The 22,672-nt window shown below is 44.6% G+C and overlaps 7 protein-coding genes across 7 annotated transcripts; 2 read left to right on the forward strand and 5 right to left on the reverse strand.

Annotated features, from left to right (window-relative positions):
- Positions 1 to 568: 568 nt before the first annotated feature.
- Positions 569 to 1,683, reverse strand: EAF02_010449 (uncharacterized protein). Its single transcript, XM_038906497.1, has 2 exons — positions 1,071 to 1,683; positions 569 to 1,016 (listed from the first exon to the last, which is right to left on the reverse strand). The coding sequence occupies exons 1-2, from the start codon at positions 1,566 to 1,568 to the stop codon at positions 579 to 581; spliced, it is 936 nt and encodes a 311-aa protein (XP_038753761.1). The 5' UTR covers positions 1,569 to 1,683; the 3' UTR covers positions 569 to 578.
- Positions 1,684 to 3,022: 1,339 nt separating this feature from the next.
- EAF02_010450 (uncharacterized protein) lies at positions 3,023 to 4,069 on the forward strand (the record flags this gene model as incomplete). Its single annotated transcript, XM_038906498.1, has 1 exon — positions 3,023 to 4,069. One exon carries the CDS (start codon positions 3,023 to 3,025, stop codon positions 4,067 to 4,069), a length of 1,047 nt encoding a protein of 348 aa, XP_038753762.1.
- On the reverse strand, positions 3,964 to 8,613 carry EAF02_010451 (uncharacterized protein). The gene is made up of 5 exons (XM_038906499.1): positions 7,241 to 8,613; positions 6,981 to 7,180; positions 6,757 to 6,916; positions 5,953 to 6,697; positions 3,964 to 5,898 (listed from the first exon to the last, which is right to left on the reverse strand). Exons 1-5 carry the CDS (start codon positions 8,009 to 8,011, stop codon positions 5,021 to 5,023), a joined length of 2,754 nt encoding a protein of 917 aa, XP_038753763.1. The 5' UTR covers positions 8,012 to 8,613; the 3' UTR covers positions 3,964 to 5,020.
- A 1,885-nt stretch (positions 8,614 to 10,498) lies between these two features.
- EAF02_010452 (uncharacterized protein) lies at positions 10,499 to 14,281 on the forward strand (the record flags this gene model as incomplete). The annotated part of the gene is made up of 2 exons (XM_038906500.1): positions 10,499 to 10,714; positions 10,859 to 14,281. The coding sequence occupies 2 exons, from the start codon at positions 10,499 to 10,501 to the stop codon at positions 14,279 to 14,281; spliced, it is 3,639 nt and encodes a 1,212-aa protein (XP_038753764.1).
- Positions 14,282 to 15,303: 1,022 nt separating this feature from the next.
- EAF02_010453 (uncharacterized protein) lies at positions 15,304 to 16,397 on the reverse strand (the record flags this gene model as incomplete). The annotated part of the gene is made up of 4 exons (XM_038906501.1): positions 15,304 to 15,385; positions 15,626 to 15,833; positions 15,895 to 15,966; positions 16,271 to 16,397. 4 exons carry the CDS (start codon positions 16,395 to 16,397, stop codon positions 15,304 to 15,306), a joined length of 489 nt encoding a protein of 162 aa, XP_038753765.1.
- A 1,702-nt stretch (positions 16,398 to 18,099) lies between these two features.
- Positions 18,100 to 20,820, reverse strand: EAF02_010454 (uncharacterized protein; the record flags this gene model as incomplete). The annotated part of the gene is made up of 3 exons (XM_038906502.1): positions 18,100 to 19,377; positions 19,429 to 20,402; positions 20,460 to 20,820. 3 exons carry the CDS (start codon positions 20,818 to 20,820, stop codon positions 18,100 to 18,102), a joined length of 2,613 nt encoding a protein of 870 aa, XP_038753766.1.
- Positions 20,821 to 21,289: 469 nt separating this feature from the next.
- Positions 21,290 to 22,341, reverse strand: EAF02_010455 (uncharacterized protein). Its single transcript, XM_038906503.1, has 3 exons — positions 22,097 to 22,341; positions 21,974 to 22,037; positions 21,290 to 21,908 (listed from the first exon to the last, which is right to left on the reverse strand). The coding sequence occupies exons 1-3, from the start codon at positions 22,253 to 22,255 to the stop codon at positions 21,712 to 21,714; spliced, it is 420 nt and encodes a 139-aa protein (XP_038753767.1). The 5' UTR covers positions 22,256 to 22,341; the 3' UTR covers positions 21,290 to 21,711.
- Positions 22,342 to 22,672: the final 331 nt, after the last annotated feature.

Consider the following 22,672-nt stretch of genomic DNA (forward strand, 5'->3'; position numbering starts at 1 on the left):
CCTATCTTTAGGGCAGCGGAACGTAATGCCACGTAGGTAGTGAAGAATACGCCGCACCTCCATTAATGATTCCATTAACTCAGCAAAAGATTTTACGTAGAGAAAGGTGCGTAGAGTTTGGTGTTGAGTGCCAACGCGACAGTGTGTATACATTTTGAGCACAACAATCCCGGGGTGTACAAAGTCAGCCGCTGAATCATGCACATCGCAAGCCTCATTTTCGATGCTGGGAGTAAACACGCACCAATAATTTCACCCATGAACAAAAGCCTTGCTCTCGAACATTACTCGAGTATGGGGAAAGTGGGTGTATGATACATCCCGTTTTATATGGTACGGGCTTGTATCGAATGCTCGGTTCTATGAGGCGGACGAGTGTATGGACTACACTGCTCTGGCTATTCTATGGAAATTAGATGTTCAATGGTTCTATTTATACTTTCTCTGTATAATAAAATTCTTCAGGCTAGCAAATTTCAGGAGATCCTCACGATATTTCCTCTCCCATTAAATTAAAGTTAGCTCCTCCCCCCTCTTTCCCATCCTCGCTAAACCCCATACAACTTCCCACCCCTCCCCTACATCGGCATCCTCCTCATCTCCTCCCTCGACCAATACCTCCTCATATTCTCCGCCCCCAAAGTCTCCACCTCCTGATCCAAATGCTTCCACAACACCTCCCCAAACCCATCCATCTTCTCCCCCAGCACCCTCAAACTCAACTCCACCTCTCCATCCCTACACTTCTCCAAATACTCCTGCATGACATCCATCCCCTTGTGAATTTCCCGATGCTGTCTCAACAACTCCGCCGCATTCTTCCCATTCGCAAATTCCGGCATCTTGCGCGCCAGAACCGGAAAGATGTGTTGCTCCTCGATGCCATGGTGAACCTCGAGTTGGGAGAGAAAGGAAAGTCCGGTTTGTAGGAATTGCCGCAGAGAGAGATTGCGCGGTCGTTGGTTGGTGGTCGTGGCGGTTTTGAGGAGCGTCCAGGTTTGGCGGAAGTGGTTGTGCTGGGGGTGAGTTAGTTGCGTTGAATTGGATGAGTGAGGAAGAAGTAAACGTACAAAGTAATTCATATGTTCCGCCATGGAATTATAGATTTTGAAATCCGCAGCGCTTAATTTCGGGAGCGCTTCTTCTTTCTTCTCTTCTTTCTTTTCTATTTTTTCCTCTTCCTTTTCAATTTCCTTCAATGCCTCTCCCCTCCCCTCATTCTCTCCCAATATCTCCTCTTGCCTACTTACCGGCTCCGTCGCCCTATCAATCACCTCTTCTACATCCTTACTCGACGTCGACATCTTTGCGCTTCGAGCTTGCGTAAATTGAGGAATGGGTATACGATTATGAGTATTCCACGCGATGTAATTTCCCTTCACCAGCGCCGTCCAATTTATATTTCTCGCCGCGGGATCAAAACCAAAACCCGCAGATAAAGATGTCGATAAAGATCTGACCGAACTAGCACACGTAGAAATGGTACTGGGAACCGGAACTACAGCGTCCAATCTCAGGGTGGTAAAGAGAAGCCAGGAGCGAAGAGGAAAAGGAAACACACGACGCATTTACACTTGTCACTTTTATTAGATGAGATTTAGATTTATACATTATGAAGAAGAAACAGGAAAAGTTGGAAAATATTCATGTCGCGATAAAATTCCACCTGCCCTGCCCCAGGATGCGGATTGGAGGGAGGGGGGGAGGGGGTGATTTCAAATTGCTGACCATTCCACTGCATCCAATTTAATTGCTGACCATTTCTTGCCTCGCTTGCTGACCACCCGGTGGACCACCGGTATCCTCATGCCGAAGAAATGCGAATCCTCCGAGCTTTTGATAATTAATCCAATTGATTCGTAGATACCATCCCATCATCGTAAGATAAGATAAGATCTAGGGAACGATCTAGCCGAGGAATAAACTTTCCCATGCCATGCCAAGCTCCCATGGGCTCGCTCGTTCGCATGGATTCGTTCCGCACTCCAGTACCTACATAGGAGAATAAAAATAAAAATAAAAATAATCCCTAGAGAAATCCAGACCCGGATTCGAATTGGCCACTTGGATTTCCATATGGGGACGGGCGGGCTGGCTAAGGTTATGGGACTTGGATTTTTTCTTTCTTTCTTTCTTTCTCAGTATTTGGAATTGGGATTTGTGTTGGGATTTGTATCTACAGTACTTGATACTCATTGTACTGGTGTACTGGTGTATTGTAGATATTTGGGTGATGATGAAGTGAAGATTATTTAATACATCTATCTTCTGTACTCATACATACATACATACATACATACATACATACATACATACATACATACATACAAACAAGATACCGATATAACATCAAAAAGCAGATAAATCCTCCAACCCCCAAAATTTCCTCTTTCCTTTCACAACATCTAAGCACCTACCTACCTACTACATAGGTACCTATACAAAGACATTTATTTATCCATCCATCCATCCATCCATCCATTCACTCGCTACCCACGCCTTTCATCCAATTTCAATTCCATGACGTCTAGATTTTTCTCGCCTACATACCTACCTACCTACCTACCTACCTACCTACCTACCTACCTACCTACCTACCTACCTACCTACCTACCTACCTACCTACCTATGTACTCGTACCTAGTAGTTCCTTACCAATACCTTAACCAACATGTCCCTCCCTGTTAACATTAACATTAGATCATTCCCATTCCCATTAGATCATTCATTCCTGCCGTGTATACAGTGGCGATGAGAAAACGCGGCAGGGACGACTCTCGAATTTCGAGTATAAGAAGTGCCTAAGTATTTACTCTAGTATTTTTCTTGTTCTTCTATTGAGATGTTATTCATGTTTACCGTTTGGTTTTGATATCTACCTACCTACTTCTCGGTACCTGATCAGTATTGCTACACAGACAACAAGTATTTTTCTTTTAGCAAATAGTAGTTTGAATCTTCATTAACCTACCTACCTACTACCTATTACCCACCCCTCTCTAAATCCAGCCAATCCCCAAAAATGTCCACCCCCAGCTCCGCCACTGTATCCCCCACCTCCGCACACTTCCCCTCCACCACCACCACACCCCCCAACGACCCCACCGCCGCCTACGCCACGCTGATCACCTCGCCCTCCTATCTCCCCGGCGCCATCCTCCTCGCACACACTCTCAAAAAACACGGTTCCCAATTCCCGCTCGTCCTCATGTACGCCAACCTCCCCGCAGACTACCTCCCGGCTCTCGAGCGCGAAGCCCTCCGCTCCAATATAATCCTCCACCCGACCCCCCTCCTCAACCTCAGCGCCAACTCGGGCGTCGCCGCCCGCTTCGCCTCCACCTGGACCAAACTGCAAGTCTTCTCCCTGTACACCTACCCCTACGAACGGATCTGTTTCCTCGACGCCGACATTCTCATCTTCGGTCCTATGGACGAACTCCTCTTCAAACATCCGCTCCGCAACCCCTCGATCCCCGGCGAAGCCGGCAAACTCCTCGCCGCCAACCACGTCTGCGTGTGCAATCTCGAAAATGACACCTGGGCCCCGGAGTCCTGGACGCGCGAGAACTGCGCCTATGTAACCCCCAGCCCCAACCCCGTCGAACACAACCCACCGGTGCCATCTGGATCCAGCGGGCCGCAAACACATACGCTTCTCAATTCGGGAGTATTTATTTTTGCGCCCAGCAAGGAAACTTGGGATGATATGTGGAAATTTATCGACACGCATCAAACTGAGCTTTCGAGCTATCAATTTCCCGATCAAGATTTCATTACCGAGTGGTGGCGCGATCGATGGGTGAGCGTGGGGTGGAAATGGAATGCGCTGAAAACATGGCGGTATTGGCATCCAGAGATGTGGCGCGATGAGGAGGTGCGAGCCTTGCATTATATTGTTGATAAGCCGTGGTCAAAACGCGTGGGTGCAGATGGGGTAGCGGGGTATAAGGGGAATGATGGGGTAACGCATGGGTGGTGGTGGGATGCTTATGGAAAGTGGGAGGAGGAACGCAAGGAAGCGGGAGAGATGGAGATTTTGAAGGTGGTGGGGGAATTGGTGGATTAGGAGGTTGTGGATTATGTATGGGTTCGGGGACTGGGGTTGAGAGTTTGGGGTATGTAGATTATCAAAGATGCTTGATGTTGGTGTTGGGTCGAGCGATAGATTGAGGATTTAAAGGGGAGTTGGTGAAAGGATAGAATTTGTATATTTTGTACATACACAGCGTAACTAGCACCCACGTGTCTAGAGCTCAATCAGAACATATCTCAGCGACACTGTTCAAGGCTTATTAATTGACTGATGAATTGAAGTTTGAGTTGTGTAATGTTACCCTCCCCATCTTGCGGGAGTATGAGTGTAGATTCAACCCAGCCATTAGTCAAAGACCAAAACACACTAGTGTCCAGTCGTTCATCGTTAGCACCCGTGAACACATCCAGAGGAGATTACATCCATCACAAGCACATTTCCAGAGCCATCAAACTGAGAAACCCCGGCGTATTGCGCTCTTTTATATTCTCCCCATTGCATTTTCACCTAGCTCTGTCTCATCTTTAACTGATTGAATCCATCCATCCATGCAATAACTAATAGCTTACATGAATCGAATTCTGAAGTGCAACTCTCATACTAGCAAAAGACCGCGCACATTCTCCCTCCCCTAATAATTTCCGAAGACGTTTTAAAGCATCCTCGCTAGTTCATTTCCCTATAATTTCATCCCTTCATTCCAATTATGCCCTTCTCATCTCGTTGCAGAACTCATCACTACGTAGCAACCTATAGTCTCCGCCCTAGAGTGATATTCGTAGAAAGGCCCCGCCGTTGGGTATCATGATTCAAATTTTTCCCGATCCCTATGACAACACACGCCCATCATATAATGCGCGAAGAATAATATGAACACTAGCTTCCAAACTGCAGTTGGCATTTCTAGATTATAAGTTTAGCGTGATTCGCTGTCGCTGGTCCTCGATCATTCTACTCGTCCTACAAATTTTAAGGTCGTGGAGCTCAGTGCCATTGGCTCTGTCCCATGAATCCTTCCTCCAATGTTCGATCTTCTAGATTTCGGATAAAATCTCGATTTCTGGTAGGTGCTTGTCCACCCTGAGCAGCTCTGCTCCCCCTTCTTCGCGCACTACCAGGATTTCCATCAGGAACTCCATCAGGTGGAGGTGGATAATACGCAGGACTTGGCTGTAAACGAATAGGTTGACTAGGGTCAAGATGACTAGCAACTCTTTGTATCGTCACAGGAATACCTCCCTGTTGAACTTCCATTGTCGAAGCACGTTGCCTTCCAGACCTCACAGTAGCCTGCTGATAGAGACTTGGCTGTTGCTGTGAAGGACCAGCTCCATATTGCGCTGGTGGCATCTGTGTTGGTGGTTGCCCCATCATTCCCATTTGGTTATACCCTTGTTGCGTGGGGTATGGAGGTGGGGCGGCTTGGTGAGGAGCCTGATGAGGTGCTTGATGAGGAGCCTGGTGAGGAGCCTGATGGTTGGAGTTTGGAGTGTACATGTTGTTATTGTTGTACATCGGCGGGTGCTGTTGGTTTGGTGGCACTTGGCCATATGAATTAACCGGGACACCGGTATTGTATGAAGCATGAGCTGCAGACTGAGCCTGGGAATGGGCTTGAGCTTGAGCTGCCTGGGCTCGCTGCTTACTCAATGCTTCAGCCTGCTGCTGCTGTGTCGTTCCGGGGGCAGGAGATCTATTTATAGCACTCGACTTGAGATTCATTGGTGGAACGAATGGACCGGTGAACTTTTGTTGAGTGATGAATGGATGTAGCTTGGCCTGTTGTGGAGACCAGCGCTCCAAAGGATTGATGTTGAGTAAACCACGTACAAAGTCGATGAAAGCAACTCTGTTGTTCATTTCTACGATACAGTTGTTAGCCAAAGGTTCACAAGAAGTACTGGGCTTTATCTTACCTCGCTCTATTTCGTTTGGCTTCATATTCTTCCGTGGCATCGCATAAGAACGAATAATCTCCGGGAGGGTGGTAGCTTGGAAGTATTTTTTACTTGGTTGCTCCTTTGATCCATGCTCGCGAGAATACTGCTCCATAGATTTGAGATGGTATGTTCTTCTGCCATAATCATCTACATCGTGCCTCTTCTCGAAGAAGTCTCCGGATTGCTTTCCCATCTCAAGCATCCAGTTTGGTGGGTTTCCCAACATCTCCACTATTCGGGAAACTTGATTGTATTCGGAGGATCCTGGAAACAGAGGGAGACCCAAGAACAATTCAACAACAATACAGCCTAATGACCACATATCGATAGCTGATGAATATGGCAAGCCAAGTAATACCTCGGGGGATCTGTAAAACCTCGACTGGATGTATGTGTATACTGTTTGACGTTCATCACAGGCTGATCCAAAATCGATGATCTTGATGATGGGACTTTCGAGGTTCTTGAGCAAAATGTTTTCCGGCTTCAAATCGCAATGAATGAGTCGCGCTTTGTTCAGCAAGCTCAAACCGTTCAAAAGTTGTTGGGCAAAAACTCGCACAAGTGTGGTGCTCAAGCCTCGGAACTGATTCTGCTTGATCAATTCATACAAATTCACACTGAGTAATTCGAAAACAAGACAGAGATGTTGACGATGAATGAATGTGTCTTTGAGCCGCAGTAGATGGTGATCATCGTTCTTATCAAGCTTTGTGTTGAGCTAGAATAAAAAGATGGAAGTCAGTGAATGAGGGATACAGTTTCATGGCGAGAACTTACCAAGTCTAGAACGGAAACCTCCATCATACTTTGGTTAAAGTATGCAGTTCTATTCTTCACCACCTTTACAGCAACAACTTCCTGAGTCTTGAGGTTCTGACACTTGACAACTTGTCCAAAGGTTCCTTGACCAAGAACATCAAGTATGAGATAGCGGTTTCTGCGAAATGTGTTAGCAGGAGGATTCCTCGGAATCTAGAGTTAATATCAACCTCGAAACATACTTATGAGTAGTTTCCTCAGATCCGAGAATGTCATTCACATAAAGTATATAGTCGCTATCTTCGTTATCGAATCCATCATTCTTGACACCTTTGCTTGGTTTCGTGAGCACTCTGCGGGGATTCCGCGAGGATTCGTACTTGAAGCTGGGATTGCATATCCGATAGGTAGAAGGGAGATGGCTCGTGAGAGCTTGAAGGGGCTGTAATGGGGACTATTTAGCACAATTTTCAATCGTATTGCGCATATTAATGGAGCTTACACTTATGAACCCGCCCTCTGGATTAGCCCTGCGAAACGCCGGTTGCGCATTAACCTTTGGTTGCAAATCAGAAGTAGAACGAATCTTGGTAAATTCAGGAACTGGTCCTCTTCCAGGTGGACCTTGCGCCGACTGAGGTACTGGCCGCCGAGGAGACTTTTGATCATTACCAAACATGGCATTCAGCTGTTGGGTCGCGGAAGTTGGGTATGATTCATTGTTAGAATTCGAAGCATACGGCTGAATGGGAGGCAATTGTTGACGATTAGGATAGTACGCGTTTGGTGAAGAATACGAGGCATTCTTCGAAGGAGATTGTCTGCTACCAGCCCCCGGTGGTGACATGTATTGATTTGAGTTTTGCTGTTGCGTTGCGCCATATGGGGATGTTGGCGATAAAGTCTCCATTGGAGAATAACGTTGAGCCGCCGCAGATGGTTCTTGCGGCGATTGGTGAGATAACCTTTGGTTGCCTGAAAGATGTTGTTGATGGTGAGGGCGCATAGGATATTTCATATTGTATTGATCTCCAGAGTCTTGCATGGCCACATCTCCGTTTCCATCCGTCATCTGAGGAATAGCAGGACAAGTTGCCAGAGATTGAGGATGTGATCCTAGACCTCCTTGATATTGGTCGTATGTAAAACCTGCTGGAGGTTGGGTTTGGGGGTTCCCGTTATAATCTCTAGCCATTTGGGGATGGGCTGGTGGGGGGTTTCCGTTGTACCTTCTTGAACCTGATGATTCAGAATAATTCTGCCACTGGTCCATTTTGGCGATACTGTGGAGATGCTCGAGATTTTGAGTGGGGGAATTCTGAAGGTATTGGGCACAATTGTCGCCTTTGTGAAGGAATAATTCAGGACGCAGATATGATATGTCGCACAATGTTGTCGAAAGGTCTGCCACCAGAAAGCAGTGGGTAGAGAAACGCGTCGCAATAAAACCAATTCAACCTCTATACAGAGGCAAAAATAGCCTTTGGAGTACCAAATGCTGCTCAATATATCATGGTGAGTGAATAAAAAGGAAGTTGGAGATAGTGGAGTGTAGTAGATGAATTCACTTGGAGACTGGGGGGGGGAATGATGTAGCAAGCAAGTGTCCTAGAATTAATTGATGGATTCACACACACCACCACATAGGATAGGACCCTCGTTGCTTTTCGTAGCCGTAGCCGGGGGAAATTTGTGAACTAAAAAAGAGTAGCGAACCTGGGAACGGTTTTATTAACGAGTTGCCCAATGGAAGCATGAAATTATTATTACTATTCCTTAGAGCAAAGCAAGATTCCTGGGCACCAAAACAATGAATGAATGGATGGATGGGTGGGTGGGTGGATGGAATAAAGAGAATGTTTACGATGTAGGTAGGTATGGATGGGATAGATGGTATGGCATTCATATAGACAGGAATTCAACACAGGATAGGTCCTAGGTCGAAATATATGTACCTACCTAGTACCTACCGACCTAGTACCTATATTTATGATTTGTTTATACCAGTATGTACATGTGATTGGGATTGGTATAGATGCACGTTGCCCATATGGATGCCCAATGGTTTGGAAGGATGACATTGGCTTACGCAGACAATCGACGCAGACAATCACGCAGTACCTCTTATTGTAAGTCTTACTTTGTATTATTCTTTGTATGCTACTCATAACCGTGGAAGAGCTTCATGGCTTCAATCTCTCTATACGTATTGTTATCATAACATGGTAACGTTCATGTCTATATAGACCTTTTCAATTACCGTTGGAAAGCGTTTCAAGGAGATCATCAGATGCCTGTGGTGGTTTATGATTGTTATTCATGTGTCAAGCAAATCAAGGTCCAGCCATACCTCCCTAGTAGCCAAATACGAAGTCTAATCTCGAAGCAAAGTAAAAGAGATGCCAACCCATTTTCTTGAAAGGAAGGACGGGTCGTCTTTGTTCTTTGGAAACCCAAGTATCGAATGGTGGTTGTAGCATATTCCAAACTGCGAGGAGCTAAAATCAAACAAGATCATCCCTTCAATAAGAATGCCCTTTCTTCTTGATCGTGACACCCTCTTTCTTTGATTGCGAGAGAAGTCAGAACAGCTAGTCGGTTAGGGAGGTATGAGTTGCGTGCCATCAGTAGGTACCTAGGTACTCACTTAATCCTAAATCCTCAATACTCAATATACTCCGACGATGGTTTCCCATCCATTACCCATCCATCCGTATATCCATCCATTTTGATATTTGGTAGATGTTTTGCAGGAAAATTAATCTACATATCAAATGACGTTATCTGTTAATCAAATGCATTGAATTCTTATTGATCTGATCATTCACCTCCCAAGAATTACCCCCCAAAGTTTCAAAGATAAGTACTAGGTAAGCAAAAGCAAATTTGGGTATGGGTGCTCCATCGAATTTATCCCAGTAGTAGGTATGTACTGAGCAGCACCAGCCATGTGAAATCCCAATCCAACGTTTGGTTCACCGGTGAACTTAATTGATAATTGACTGAGCCACTTTCCGTATTACATTATATATGGATACACTCTGTACCTATTCAGTGAATTAATAAGATACTTACAAAATACTATATAGATGCTCATCTACTATGTGAGAATGAAATAGATGAAAGAGAAACCCGTCTGTTAAAGATCTAGATTTTCGACATACAACGTAAAAGTGCACGTACGATGGGATTGGATTATTAAGATATTATTAATAAGGCTGTAGATCTACTCGTGGTCCCCTCACACGTACCTCACTTGCCTCAGTCTCTCAACTCCAGTAAGGCTAGCCTCGCGACTAAAATAATTACCACCTAATTTTCACAAGCAATCAATCCCTACCTACATCAATCCAATGACGCATACGGTGAAGAAGCATCCGATATCAATCCTTTTTTTTCTCTTCCCATCATGACAAATGATCGAGTGTATCGATGGTGAAGAGAGACCGCGAATTTTCACATCTTGTTCTCTTCATTGAAGGACGACTTCATTAACTTACTATCCGTAAACTATTTGCTATCCTTAATCAAATCCAAGGTTTGTTTTCCGTATCTTAATTAATTCACTTCACCCGGTGCCGTAGTCGCCTCTCATCATTACCTACGGTACCTGCCTAGTAGTGTTCACCTTCGACCTCCCTCTTCAAACCTTCTACCTGCCCACAAATTAATATACACGTTCCCTTTCATATTGTACGGGTTTCCTTTTACAACAATCTTCCATTTCTCCAGAATCAATCAACATCCACTAGGTTGATGAATGGCCAAAATGAGTCCATCTACCGAGCCTCACAATCGTCGTGATAATTCAACTCATATCAAATCGGAGAGCATGTCTCCACCTCATCACAATGTTAGACTTCACCGAGAACACACTGATACTATCCAAGAAGCTGCGGCCGTTGTTGCCGACGAGGCACTTCTCAGCGATAACGATGTGGATACAAAAGACTACAGTCTTGGATCGGAGAGATTGGTATGTTAGAATGCCCCCCTTCCACGAATTCTACTTCACAGTGTTTAAGGTTATCTCAGACATCCATTCAAAGTGCTCTAGGCCCCCAGGCTTCCCCCTGTTCTAACATCTACTCCTAAGTATACTAACATTATTCCTAAATAGACTGGCCAGCAGCAACCTCAAGATGAAGCCAGTGCTCTAGCCGGTTTGACTGAAACGGTTCGCAATCAGGATGACCTCGAACGAGACATTACGAACCAAGCCAATCTGGTAATGATCGAGCAAGAAGATCAGCGGGACCAGAAGCGCATTGAAAAGGTTCGGAATGGTATCGAGAAACTCGAGACTCAGAAACATGCCCAAGAACGCCGTCTCAATAATCTCTCGAACAATCCATTGATGCGCCAAAGGTGCATGGATGAGATCTCGAAGATTGAAGCCGACATTTTTGCTTTCAAGAATGACATTACCGACATACAAAAGCGAATCGATGAAAGGCATCAGCACAATGATAACCATGCCGAAGCTGACGCTGCTGGTGGAAGCAGACGAATGCCTAATGAAAGCCAAAGAGAATTCCTGATTCGCACAGGAAAAATCACCCCATTTCAACAAACTTCAGATGCAGCTACCGATCATGTTCAATCGGCACTTACTGATGCGCTAAGGGACGCGGAAGAGAAGGATGACAACGAATCAGGAAATGTTCAAGCGGAGCCTAGATCACATCAGAATCTTCGTCTACCAGGGTTCGCAGATGTCGCAGATACTAAATTGAGTACAACTGAGAGTGAATTTGGTCTTCGTCCTCGAAAGAAGAGAAGGCTCGCCAATGGCTCCTTTGCAGATGTATCTCCCGCTCGTTCACCTCCAGCAGATGATGATGCTTTTAGCCCTGAAAATTTAGCCGATGAAGATGAGGAATTGGATGATGAAGATGATGAAGATGATGCCTTGATGACAGCTCGTACTGCGACTAAGAAGAGGTCTAAGCCGGGCAAAGCTCGAACAGACGAGGCACAGAGCTTGATCGGGATTGATGATGGAAACGAGAATATGTATCAAGCACGCCTTGCAAAATGGGTGGAGAAACGAAGCGCTGCACGACGACAGCATCTAGAAAATAATCCTCAAAATGAGGAGGATGCAGCTGCAGAAAAATCCTTGGAAAAGGAATGGTTCAAGCCATGTCCAGGACAACCTGATCATGAGTTTGAAAACGGTCTAAAGTTGCCTGGTGATATCTTCCCTGCGCTCTTTGACTATCAAAAGACTGGTGTTCAATGGTTGTCGGAACTTTACAATCAACAAGTTGGAGGTATCATTGGAGACGAAATGGGTCTTGGCAAGACCATCCAGATGATATCCTTCTTAGCCGGTTTACATTACAGTAAAAAGCTTACAAAGCCTGTTATTGTAGTTGCTCCTGCAACTGTCCTTCGACAATGGGTTAATGAGTTTCATCGATGGTGGCCGGCCTTGAGAGTTTCGATTTTGCATAGTTCTGGTACCGGCATGCTCAACGTTGGAAATGAAGGCAGATTGGAAGACGAAGAGGATGAGATTCTTTACGGTCAAACGACCAAGAAAGCTCCAAAGTCGCAAAAGCTTGCTCAGAAAATTGTCGATCGTGTTGTCAAGCATGGCCATGTCTTGGTTACCACATATGCTGGACTTCAGACCTATAGTGATACCCTCATCAATGTTGACTGGGATTACGCTGTACTGGATGAGGGACATAAGATTCGAAACCCTAACACTGCTGTCACTATCTACTGCAAAGAACTACGTACACCCAATCGTGTGATTCTCTCGGGTACTCCCATGCAGAATGGGTTAATAGAGCTGTGGTCACTGTTTGATTTCGTCTTTCCTATGCGTTTAGGTACTTTGGTCAATTTTCGACAATCATTCGAAGTTCCTATCAAAATCGGAGGTTACGCGAATGCCACCAATCTACAAGTCCTCACGGCTACTAAATGTGCTGAAACTTTGAAAGATGTGATCAGTCCATATTTACTTCAACGATTAAAGGTTGATGTTGCGGCAGATCTGCCAAAGAAGAGTGAGCAGGTCTTGTTCTGCAAGCTTACGCGACCTCAAAGAGATGCATATGAAATGTTCCTTGCATCTGATGACATGAAATCAATTCTAAATCGCAGTCGTCAATCGCTTTATGGCATTGACATACTGCGCAAGATCTGCAATCATCCAGATCTTTTAGATAAACGATTGAAAACCAAGCCCGATTACAAATGGGGCAATGGAAACAAATCTGGGAAAATGCAAGTTGTAAAGGCACTCTTGCAAATGTGGAAGGGCTATGGACACAAGACTTTACTCTTCAGTCAAGGTGTTCAGATGCTTGACATTCTTGAGGAGTTCGTCAAGAAACTTGGTGGATTCAACTATCTTCGTATGGATGGTGGTACAGCAGTCAAGGATAGACAAACTCTCGTCGATCAGTTCAACAATGATCCTGACATGCATGTATTCCTCCTCACCACCAAAGTTGGAGGTCTCGGGGTTAATCTCACTGGTGCAAACCGGGTAATCATATTTGATCCTGATTGGAATCCATCCACCGACGTACAAGCTCGAGAACGTGCATGGCGTCTTGGTCAAAAGAAGGAGGTCACTATTTACCGTCTTATGACTGCTGGTACTATAGAAGAGAAGATCTACCATCGACAAATTTTCAAACAGTTTCTTACAAACAAAATTCTCAAGGATCCGAAGCAGCGACAAACATTTGCTATGAAGGACCTATATGACCTATTTACTCTTGGTGACCAAGATGGTGGGACCACAGAGACTGGTGAAATGTTCAAAGGTACAGAGGTTCAATTCAACAAGACTTCCAGTCCTTCATCATCTCGTAGTTTGTCTGCCGACCCTGGTCAAGGTGATTCAGAATCCGATCTTCGTAATCTTGCCGGTGTTGCTGAACTCGAGCAATTCAATGATCCTTCTGAGGAGAAAGATAAAGATAACAACGAAGAGTCTAGATTAATGGAAGGCATCTTTGCTCGTTCTGGAGTCCATAGTGCTCTTGAACACGATCAAATCATTAATGGGAAGATGAAGGTTGCGGCAGACCGTGGCATGATTGAGCGTGAAGCTAAGAAAATTGCTGCTGAATCTGCTACAGCACTGAGACGTGCTGGAGAAGCAGCAAGAAGCATTGCACCTGGAACTGTCACTTGGACTGGAGAATATGGATCCGCCGGCAGACCGACTAATGTTAGACGAGGTGCAGGTCCAAGTTCATCAAGTGTTTTATCAAGTCTTTCAAACAGACAAGGTATCACGCAGCCTTCTAGCTCGAGTAGCTCACGCGCTGCAACTCCAAATCGTCCAGCTGGGCGTCAACGTCATGATTTTGCTAAGATGATTGTTGATTTCATCAAGAGAATGGGCGGTTCAGTTCCAAGTCAGGCCGTAGTCAACCATTTTAATCGATATTGTACTTCTGATCGAGTGACGGCTGAATTCAAGCATACTCTGACAGAAGTTGCAATATGTGAACATGGCACGAATAGTAGGATGAGGGCTAAGTGGGTTCTGAAAGATGAATTCAAATAGTTGATACGATTGAGCATTTCATTAGATTTTATCGAGGCGTTCAGGAAAGGGTGGGAATATATATGGAGGTGTAGTAGATCGGAATGGGTGGTAGATTTAACAAATTTTTGTACCATAGCATTTATATGCATGCATTGGCGAAGGGCGTTGGAAGATATCCTTTAGTGCTTCGGTTGGGACAGCACGGCGGAGTAGGTGCAATCGTCGGATACATAGGATTGTCATCATGGATGAATCAAGAATACAACAATTACTTGAATCAGGCTTCTTGCATCAATGTTGATATTGGTAGACTCTTCTCTTGGGCAAACGGGATTTATTCACATGTCAATCTCATCTTTGATGAAGCTCCGAATATCAAGTGGGTAGGTAGACTTTCGCATTGATAATATCCATTTTTCTGAATCACTCCTTTTTTTTTGGTACGCAGATCCATTCCTCCACCCCTATCCATCCATCTCTTTTGCCACCTCGCTTCTCTAATTCGTGAAACGATACGGTTGAAACCAAGCCAGAAGGAAAAATCAAGATGAGAAGGAAAATCGAAATCAAAATCAAAATCAAAATCAAAATCAAATCAAAACTGTCCGTCCCCCTACTATCCCCGCCAAAGAAAAAGAGAAAGAAAGAAAGAAAGAACAAAGAACACACAGCCAGTAATTCTCCTCCTGAGTTTCAAGTTTTAAGTTTTAAGTTTTAAGTTCCAAGTTCCAATAGCCCGTTCACACTCACCCGTGCAACTGCATCCGGATCTTTTTCTCACTCACACTTTGAGATATTTATTCACTCTCGAGTTAGGTTTTCTCTAGCTAGGAAGCAAGCAAGCAAGCAAAGCCAAGTTCTTTCTAGCTGGGTCTCTCGAGTAAGCGAGCGAGCGAGCGAGGGAGGGAAATGGAAGGTTGAAGGTTGAAGGTTGAAAAGGGGAAGTTGTCGATAATCGGTTCCTGGAGATGGGAAAATAATTTGTGTGGGGTTGAAATTTGGAGTGGGATGGAAATTTGGAATCGAAATTTGCATATGATTTAGGTAAATGTACCAAGTTTGTAAACGGTGTTGGGTCCTTTGTCTTCGAAGGTGGTGGTGCTGGTTATTTGGTTCCAGCCGCTGTTTTGGGAGGGGAGGGGTTAGTTTGTTTGTTTGTTTTTGTTTTTTTGGGGTGGAAGGGGTGGAAGGGGTGGAAGGGGTGGAAGGGGTGGAGGGGAGAGGGGGAGAGAGAGGGGATGAATGGGGGAAGGGGGGAAGAGAAGTTAAGGGGGATTGGAACGCGAGGTTGAAAATACACATCATCCCCTCCCCCCTCTAAAAAACAACCAAAAACCCAAAGTAAAGAAACCAAAAACTCACAAAAACGCATCATTCCCCTTCCCGGTATCCACAATCGTCATGACTGCAAAATCTCCATTGGGATTATATCCCCAATTTACCTGCCAATGGCTGGGGACCGCTTTGCCATCGACGAGGCTGCTGCTGCAGGAGAGCGCAGAGTAGGAGTGTGTTTGGGGGGTGGAGGACGTGGGGGGTGTGCTGAAGGAGTCGTTGTAGAGGCAGGGGACTGGAGGTGGGGGCGTTAGATGGGATGTGGATGGGAGGATGGGAGGAGAGGGGGAACGTACTATTGACTATGGGACCACTGCTGGGGATCACACTGATAGTGAAGTTGTATGTGCAGATTGTGGCGGTACATGCTGGGTGTGGGTTAGTATGTTTTTCTGTTGATAGAGACTTCTCTTCTATGTCAATCGTCTCCTTCACATTTTGTCACCTCCTCATATATATCTTTATTCCCTCTTCTCCTTCTCATCCACTTATCCCGCATTTCCTCCCCTAGGAAACAAACCTCCCCTCCTCATCGAAGCATCAAAACATAAAACATAAAACATAAAACATAAACATAAAACATAAAACATAAAACATAAAACATAAAACATAAAACATAAAACATAAAACATATAAAACATAAAACCACAACACAAAAAGAATAAAACTCACGTCTCGTAAACCCCGAAACCTTCCACTGCACATCCGGGATCAAACTCGAGGAACTCACTGCGCGCGGGACCGAGACCGCGAGAGCTGATGTTGCGAATGCGGTGAGGAGGAGGAAATTGGTATGCATTTTTATTTGTTTGTTTGTTAGGTTTATTTCTGGAAGTTCTTGGAGAGATTGATGATGTTGAGGATAATACTCAAGGATGAAGAAGAAGTGAAGATATGATATGGGAAAAGGGGGGAGGGTTTGGATTTTATAGACATTTAGAGATTTAGGGTTGGTAGTACATGTCTAGGAGAGTATATGAGGATGTCATAGACGACTCTAACGAAATCTCCATCTACTCATCTACCTAAGAAATCGATCATCAGACACACATCTCGTATCCTAAGTGTCCCAAGTATCTCCTGTATCTGTACCCCTCATTCCCTTTCTCCACCAGATCAGTACAGTACAATATGACTATAATCTTCTCCTACAGTCCTACAGTAACTCTCACCCTACAATGACCTCATCAATCACAACCGTAACATTGGAAATACTCGTTCGGTACGAGAAACTCTGTAATCAAGTTTCTATACGAGATATGCATGTAACCCCTCATCTCGCGTACTCGCGTTTGGGGATCTTGTCATGATGTTCGAATCTCATCAGCATGGGATTTTGAGTAGGATAGCTCGGTTCGATGGAATGGTGTAGTATAGTATAGTATAGTATAGCAAATCAGATCTTTATACCGCGTAGGTATGAACTGATATACACAAAATACATATACATATACATGTACACCCAACTCTCTATCTATCGATCTACCACCTCGGCACAAATCCCACCTCGCAAAAATCCAACCACACAACACTCCCACACAATTCCTCATCCATCACCTCTCCACAACCGGGTTCTCCGCATTTCTCCACAAAACTCAAACCTCCCCAGCACCGTACCCGTACCTGTATCTGTATCACCCACCCATCCGTTCCACCCACCGTACCTACTTCGTACCTCCTCCTCCTCCCTGATCGATCACCAACGGTCTGACATACATACATGTTTCAGTCAGTCCTTCTATCACTTTACATTGTGCAACACCGTTGTGGGGGGTCATACCCGAAGTCTGAAGCCAGCATTGTGCGAGGTGAGATCTGGGGAAAATTTTCATCGGTGATTGTACAGAGTGACGAGACACTGAGACGACGGATTTTGGAGATAGATGTTTTTGAGAATGCTGATCTAAAGGTTTGGAGATTCCAAGAAGTGACACATTTTGGATCGAATAACGAGATTGTATATTCGGAGCTAGATTAATTGAAGGCTGGATTTATTAGAAAGTAAAAAAAAAAAAGTTGGACAGCGTCCCGTCAATCGTTGGTCTCGAGTGTACATGTAACATGATTGTTGGTGAAATGAGATGAAGTGAGATATACAAACTAGAGTGCCAAATCTAAAACTTGGAAGCTTCTATTGTTGGTAACGTTATTCGATATACTAATGGAGATTGGCAGTAAAATGTTTCTCCGGATTGACTGGTAACGTATTTTATTGTCTCTTCTGTGCGTGATTGCCTTGAATCCGAAAAAAGTTTGTTTCAATATGTGATACATCTTCTGCATCGCAAAATGAGACATTAAAATAAGTGATAAAGGTTTAGGAATACAGGTCTAGGAGCCTTAAATGTAACACCAAAAATATGATCAAAAAATTTCATTCTTTTGTCTTCGTGGAGCATGAACCTAGCTTTTCCTAAGCCCTACATTAAAACGCCTTTGGGCCAATTACAGCGCTGTAAGCAACCCATTCCCAATGCATTAACACATCTATCCATCCGTATTTAAGCTCTGCTACCTACAGCAGCTCCCAAAGCGCCACCGGTAAATTGTGTTCCACCAGCTTGCCTTGGAGCATTGGAGATACCACCACGTCCACCACGGTTACCACCACGACCTCCTCTGCTACCACCACGTCCACCTCGGCCGCCTTGTCTCTCGAAAGCATTGGCTGTGCCTTGTGTTCTTGTCTCGAGTGTACGCTCGTTGCTTTCAATCAAGCCACTAGCTTTGTCGCTGAGGCTCAATGCCAAGCTTTGGAGTCTGCTTAACTCAACACCCTTTCTAAAGATGATCGAGGAGTTGACTTGGTCTAATGCGGCTGCAAGTTCCTCGTGGCTGATCATCTTGCTGACGATGGCAGCAACCTTTCGGTCAGAGAGGTCAAACATTGATGAGAGTCTGTTGACGGATAGAGTATCGTAATAAGGAGCGTATGTAAAGAGATAGGTTCGGAGACCTTCTTCTTGGATTTGCGCTGAGAGCATTGCCTTGATCTCCTCAGGCTTGGCCATAAGTTCCCAAATTTTAATAGAGTGGATAAATTCGGTTGCTCTCTTCCATTCACCTTGGGCCAAGGCCTTTGATGCTTGCATGACATGATCTCTGGTGTTTTCTGGAGGTCCAGTAAAGATTTGACGCTCATGATATTCGAGCATACGTCTGTATGTCTTGCTGATGACTCTCTTCTTGATATCAGGGGATGAGCCAGTTTGTGCGAACAGAGGAATTTCGAGAAGCATGCTGCAGGTGAGGTAAACACATTCAAGGAGCTCGAGGTTAATGTGCATGTGGAATGGGAGTTGACGTTGTTTTTCGAGACGTTCTTGATCTGGTGTGACTTGGTTATATCTTTGAATCATGACACCTTGGGCAAGCAATTCCTTTTGACGGCCGCTGCCACAGATTTCTTGGAGGGTGGTTTGAGCCTCATAGACCAAACCGGCTCGGAAAGCACAGAGACCAACTTGAACAAGAGTACGGTTGAACAAAATTTGACTGTGAACATCGAAAGAATTGATAGTCTCTTGCAAATGGGACATAAGCATCATATCACGAGCCTTGTAGTAGTTGTCGTGTAAAGCTTCGAAATAGATTTGGCAAAGCATAGCTCTTGCTTTAGTAAGTCCTTCACCCTCAGTGTTGATGTAAAGGTAATTGCAGAGAACGTTGACCAAGGTCTTGGCATCTTCAACAGAGCCGCGTGGTGTGATGGTGGAATCGAGCTCTGCAGGAACTGCTTTCCAGCAGTTCTCATCGAGGATCTTGATGACTGCGGATGGCTATAGAATTATAAGTAAAAAATTATGATACGGAGATGAGATATTACAAACCTTGAAGTATACGTGCTCCAACCTTCTCATGACAACTCTGTTCAAGCTACGTTGAGGCTCGTTCAAGCTGGCGTCCTTGCTGATCTCCTCCTGGTACAACATAGTTCTGACAATGTTGTTGTAAAGATCACTCTCGTCAGAAAGACGTTCGATGTATTCGGCCGTGTGAGGATCAATGTGTTGAAGTGATCTTGTAAGTTCATCATCAAGTCTTTCAACATAAGAGACGACGCTTCCTGGAATCGCGAACTTTGCGCCTTCGGCAACTGTAGGAAGCTTTTCATCATCCTCCCAAGGTTCAGCGGTCTCCACAACTGCATATTCTCGACTTGTCTCAAGCACACTCAGGAGGGTTGCAAATTCCTTCTCTGCTGCGTTCCATTGTTCTTGGGACATGAAAGTTTGAGTACCAGTGGTCATGTCGAATCTCGTTGAAATGAGGGTTAATAGGACTCTGATGCGTTGGTATGGAGTGGCTGCTACTTCGTACAACTTCTCCATAATCTTAATTTGTTCATTGCGGTCGGTGTTCTTCTTTCCTCTGGATTCGAGAATGGTCCTCAAATGCTTGAGAATGCTCTCTGGTGTGAATTGAAGAGTTCGTCCACCCTTACCAACAGTTCCCCATCCTTCATCATCATCATCGGCGGCAACATCCTGTGCTGCAGAAGAGGACTTTGTTTTCTTTTGTTTTGGTGCCACAACTTCCTCGTCTTCTGATTCCATGTACGCGTCCTTATCGGCTCTGAATGATTCTAGGTCCTTCTGGTGCTCCTTGCTGGCCTTCTTGATCTTCTGCTTAACAGCGTTCAAACCGCGAGAATTTGTGGCGTTCATCTTCTTTGGTGTCACCTTCTGCTTTGCCAAGGTCTCATTCATGAAATCCTCCAGATCAGCAATAGCTTTGATGTAGACCTTTGGGATTGTGCCTGATTGTAGAAGTTTGGCGACTTGGCGGTTCAATTTGTCGAACTCTACAACAAATTAATTAGCTAAATTTCCCTGTGATTTCTTGGATAGATTTTACTGACCTGCTGAGATCGATCCCCAATCGTTAATCTTCTCGCCATTTTCAATAGCTTTTGCGGTTGCCTCGAGTTCTTCGAATCGCTTGTTCTTCGCAGACTTGACGACCTTCACGCCCTCATCTCCACTACTCTCGCTATCGGAATCGGAATCGTCCTTCAAGAAAGCGTTCGCTCCGGTCTTTTTGCCAACTCCATCATCGCTGCTGGAATCGGAGTCATCATCATCATCATCGTCCTCCTCAGAGTCATCTTCAGAAGATTCTTCTTCGGGCTGTTCTTGAACTTCTTCGTCATCGGAATAGAGATCCTCCTCCTCGTCGGAGGAGCTGTCGCTGGAGCTATCACCGCGGAAAAATCTAGACATGTTGATGGTGTTGAGATTTGGTAAGCCTAGAGGTGTCGAAAAGGTTGCCCGTAGGATTGTTGATGCGCGGGGCAGAAAAAAATTAAGCGACCTTTTTGGCACCAAAATGGCTTCGTGCCCTAACAAAAAGATCAATAAGTTGAATATAGGCAAGTACGCATCAACTTGAATCGAAGGAATAAATTATCAAAGTAATAAAGAATCAAGATGACTGACGATTTCGTAAATTCAATTCTATACTATTCACTCAATTTTGGCGTTGGTTGAGGACACAGCTTCAAAGGTTGGAAAAATTATCATAAGCCAATAAGAAATCGGCATCCGATTAGTTAGCACATTGTTCTGAACCTTGAAAGAAGTCGATGCATTGTGAATTTCATTCATATATAATGGATCATCCACTGGTCACATATTTGCATTCATACAATTATTTCAAGGTATGGTACAGATAATAATTACGTGTTTAAATCATCAATAATAACTGTGACATTGCTCGTTGTATGTTACAGTGCTTTACGATAATGTTGATGAGGCCTGAGCTCAGGAACACAAGTAATCTTCAAAGGTATTCAGCCGCTATTGGGTACTTCAGATGTTCATAGTTTCTCTCAATAAATCCTGCGGAAAATGTGTTAGTAGATTTATGATTCATCGTATATGATCAATCGTAGAATAGAGAAAGGGTACTATTGCTGTTGGTAGGAGCATTGAACTCTAGGTTGTTAGGATATCGAAATATGTCTTTCCCGCCGTGTGCTATCAAAATTGCCTAACGCCCTGTACCGGGTATCCCAAGACCTGCCCTCTACCCAAAAAGCCGCAAGTACGCCTAGATTCTATGGCACATTCTCCGGTCTGAGCATGTCGAAATGTATTGTCGCGGTGAGAAAATCATGCATCTCTATCAAGCCAATCAGGATGTTCTGTAACTCTCCATGGTTTTATTCCATGTGGATTCTCAGCTCGACTCTTCTTTGCATGCTCAAAGAGTTTCACACCCTCTTCATCCTTCATCAATCGTGTGAAATCTCGAACTTCCTTATTTGAAGTTGTTGCGGCTTGTTGAAAGGAAGAAAAGAGCTGCTCAGCTTTTTGTATTGGTCAGCTACAAATATCAGAAGCTGGGAATTGGAGTCGTAGAATTGGAACGTACGTGATTGCTGCTTGGTTGCCAAAGGCGTAAGGAGTCTTGGAATTGTAGATCGTAGATTGCGACACTAAATACCGTATCAGCTAATGCTCACTGTGATTTTCTTCGGGGAAAGAAGGGGCTGACTTGAATGTGCATTTCCTTTAGAGTTTTCATCGCCTGCTCGAGTTTTGCTTCATCCCATACTTCTTCAGGCTCAGAACCCGCAGTCTGTTGAGCATTTCCACCTACATTTGTTCCAGACTGGCCAGAAGCAATCGGCGCAGTTGTTTGACCTGAACTCATTCTTTCAAGGCTGCAGCAATAGCAATTCCATGCAGTGCTCTATTTTTGGCGTACTTTGTAGGGATACCGGTTTCGATGGAATAAGGAAGCTTTAAACTGATGTCAAAATGGTGGGGCTTCTCCGCCATGTGGGACCCTTGCTGCATTGACTTTGAGGTTACATAAGCGAAAAGGATGATCAGGTTCAATACATGTTAGAAAGACAATATAATATATGAATGATAAATTTGTACCTTCTTTCAACCAGACAGAGCTAGAATCTAATCTCGAATGGATACCATCATTCAGAATAACCTCTTGCCTAAGATCTTTCAGAGAGAGTTACTACACCTGTGAACTCATGTTTCAATGTCTGGCAACTTTAGGAGAATCGGCCTTTCTGTTATTCCGGAGCCGACCAATATCAAAAAAGTTTCT

The sequence above is a fragment of the Botrytis sinoallii genome (assembly GCF_014898435.1).
Source record: "Botrytis sinoallii strain Bc 23 chromosome Unknown BSIN_025, whole genome shotgun sequence".
NCBI classification, from domain to species: domain Eukaryota; kingdom Fungi; phylum Ascomycota; class Leotiomycetes; order Helotiales; family Sclerotiniaceae; genus Botrytis; species Botrytis sinoallii.

Excerpts from the sequence above, each read along its gene's own strand:
- EAF02_010455 (XM_038906503.1), bottom strand. The coding sequence starts at position 22,255 with ATGAGTTCAGGTCAAACAACTGCGCCGATTGCTTCTGGCCAGTCTGGA. Across the intron at positions 22,038-22,096 it reads TAAAGGAAATGCACATTCAA|TGTCGCAATCTACGATCTAC; the intron begins GTCAGCCCCTTC and ends TACGGTATTTAG. Across the intron at positions 21,909-21,973 it reads GGCAACCAAGCAGCAATCAC|CTGAGCAGCTCTTTTCTTCC; the intron begins GTACGTTCCAAT and ends CAATACAAAAAG.
- EAF02_010449 (XM_038906497.1), bottom strand. The coding sequence starts at position 1,568 with ATGCGTCGTGTGTTTCCTTTTCCTCTTCGCTCCTGGCTTCTCTTTACC. Across the intron at positions 1,017-1,070 it reads CGGAACATATGAATTACTTT|CACAACCACTTCCGCCAAAC; the intron begins GTACGTTTACTT and ends ACTCACCCCCAG.
- EAF02_010451 (XM_038906499.1), bottom strand. The coding sequence starts at position 8,011 with ATGGACCAGTGGCAGAATTATTCTGAATCATCAGGTTCAAGAAGGTAC. Across the intron at positions 6,698-6,756 it reads AGGTTTCCGTTCTAGACTTG|CTCAACACAAAGCTTGATAA; the intron begins GTAAGTTCTCGC and ends TTTTTATTCTAG. Across the intron at positions 5,899-5,952 it reads GCCAAACGAAATAGAGCGAG|AAATGAACAACAGAGTTGCT; the intron begins GTAAGATAAAGC and ends ACTGTATCGTAG.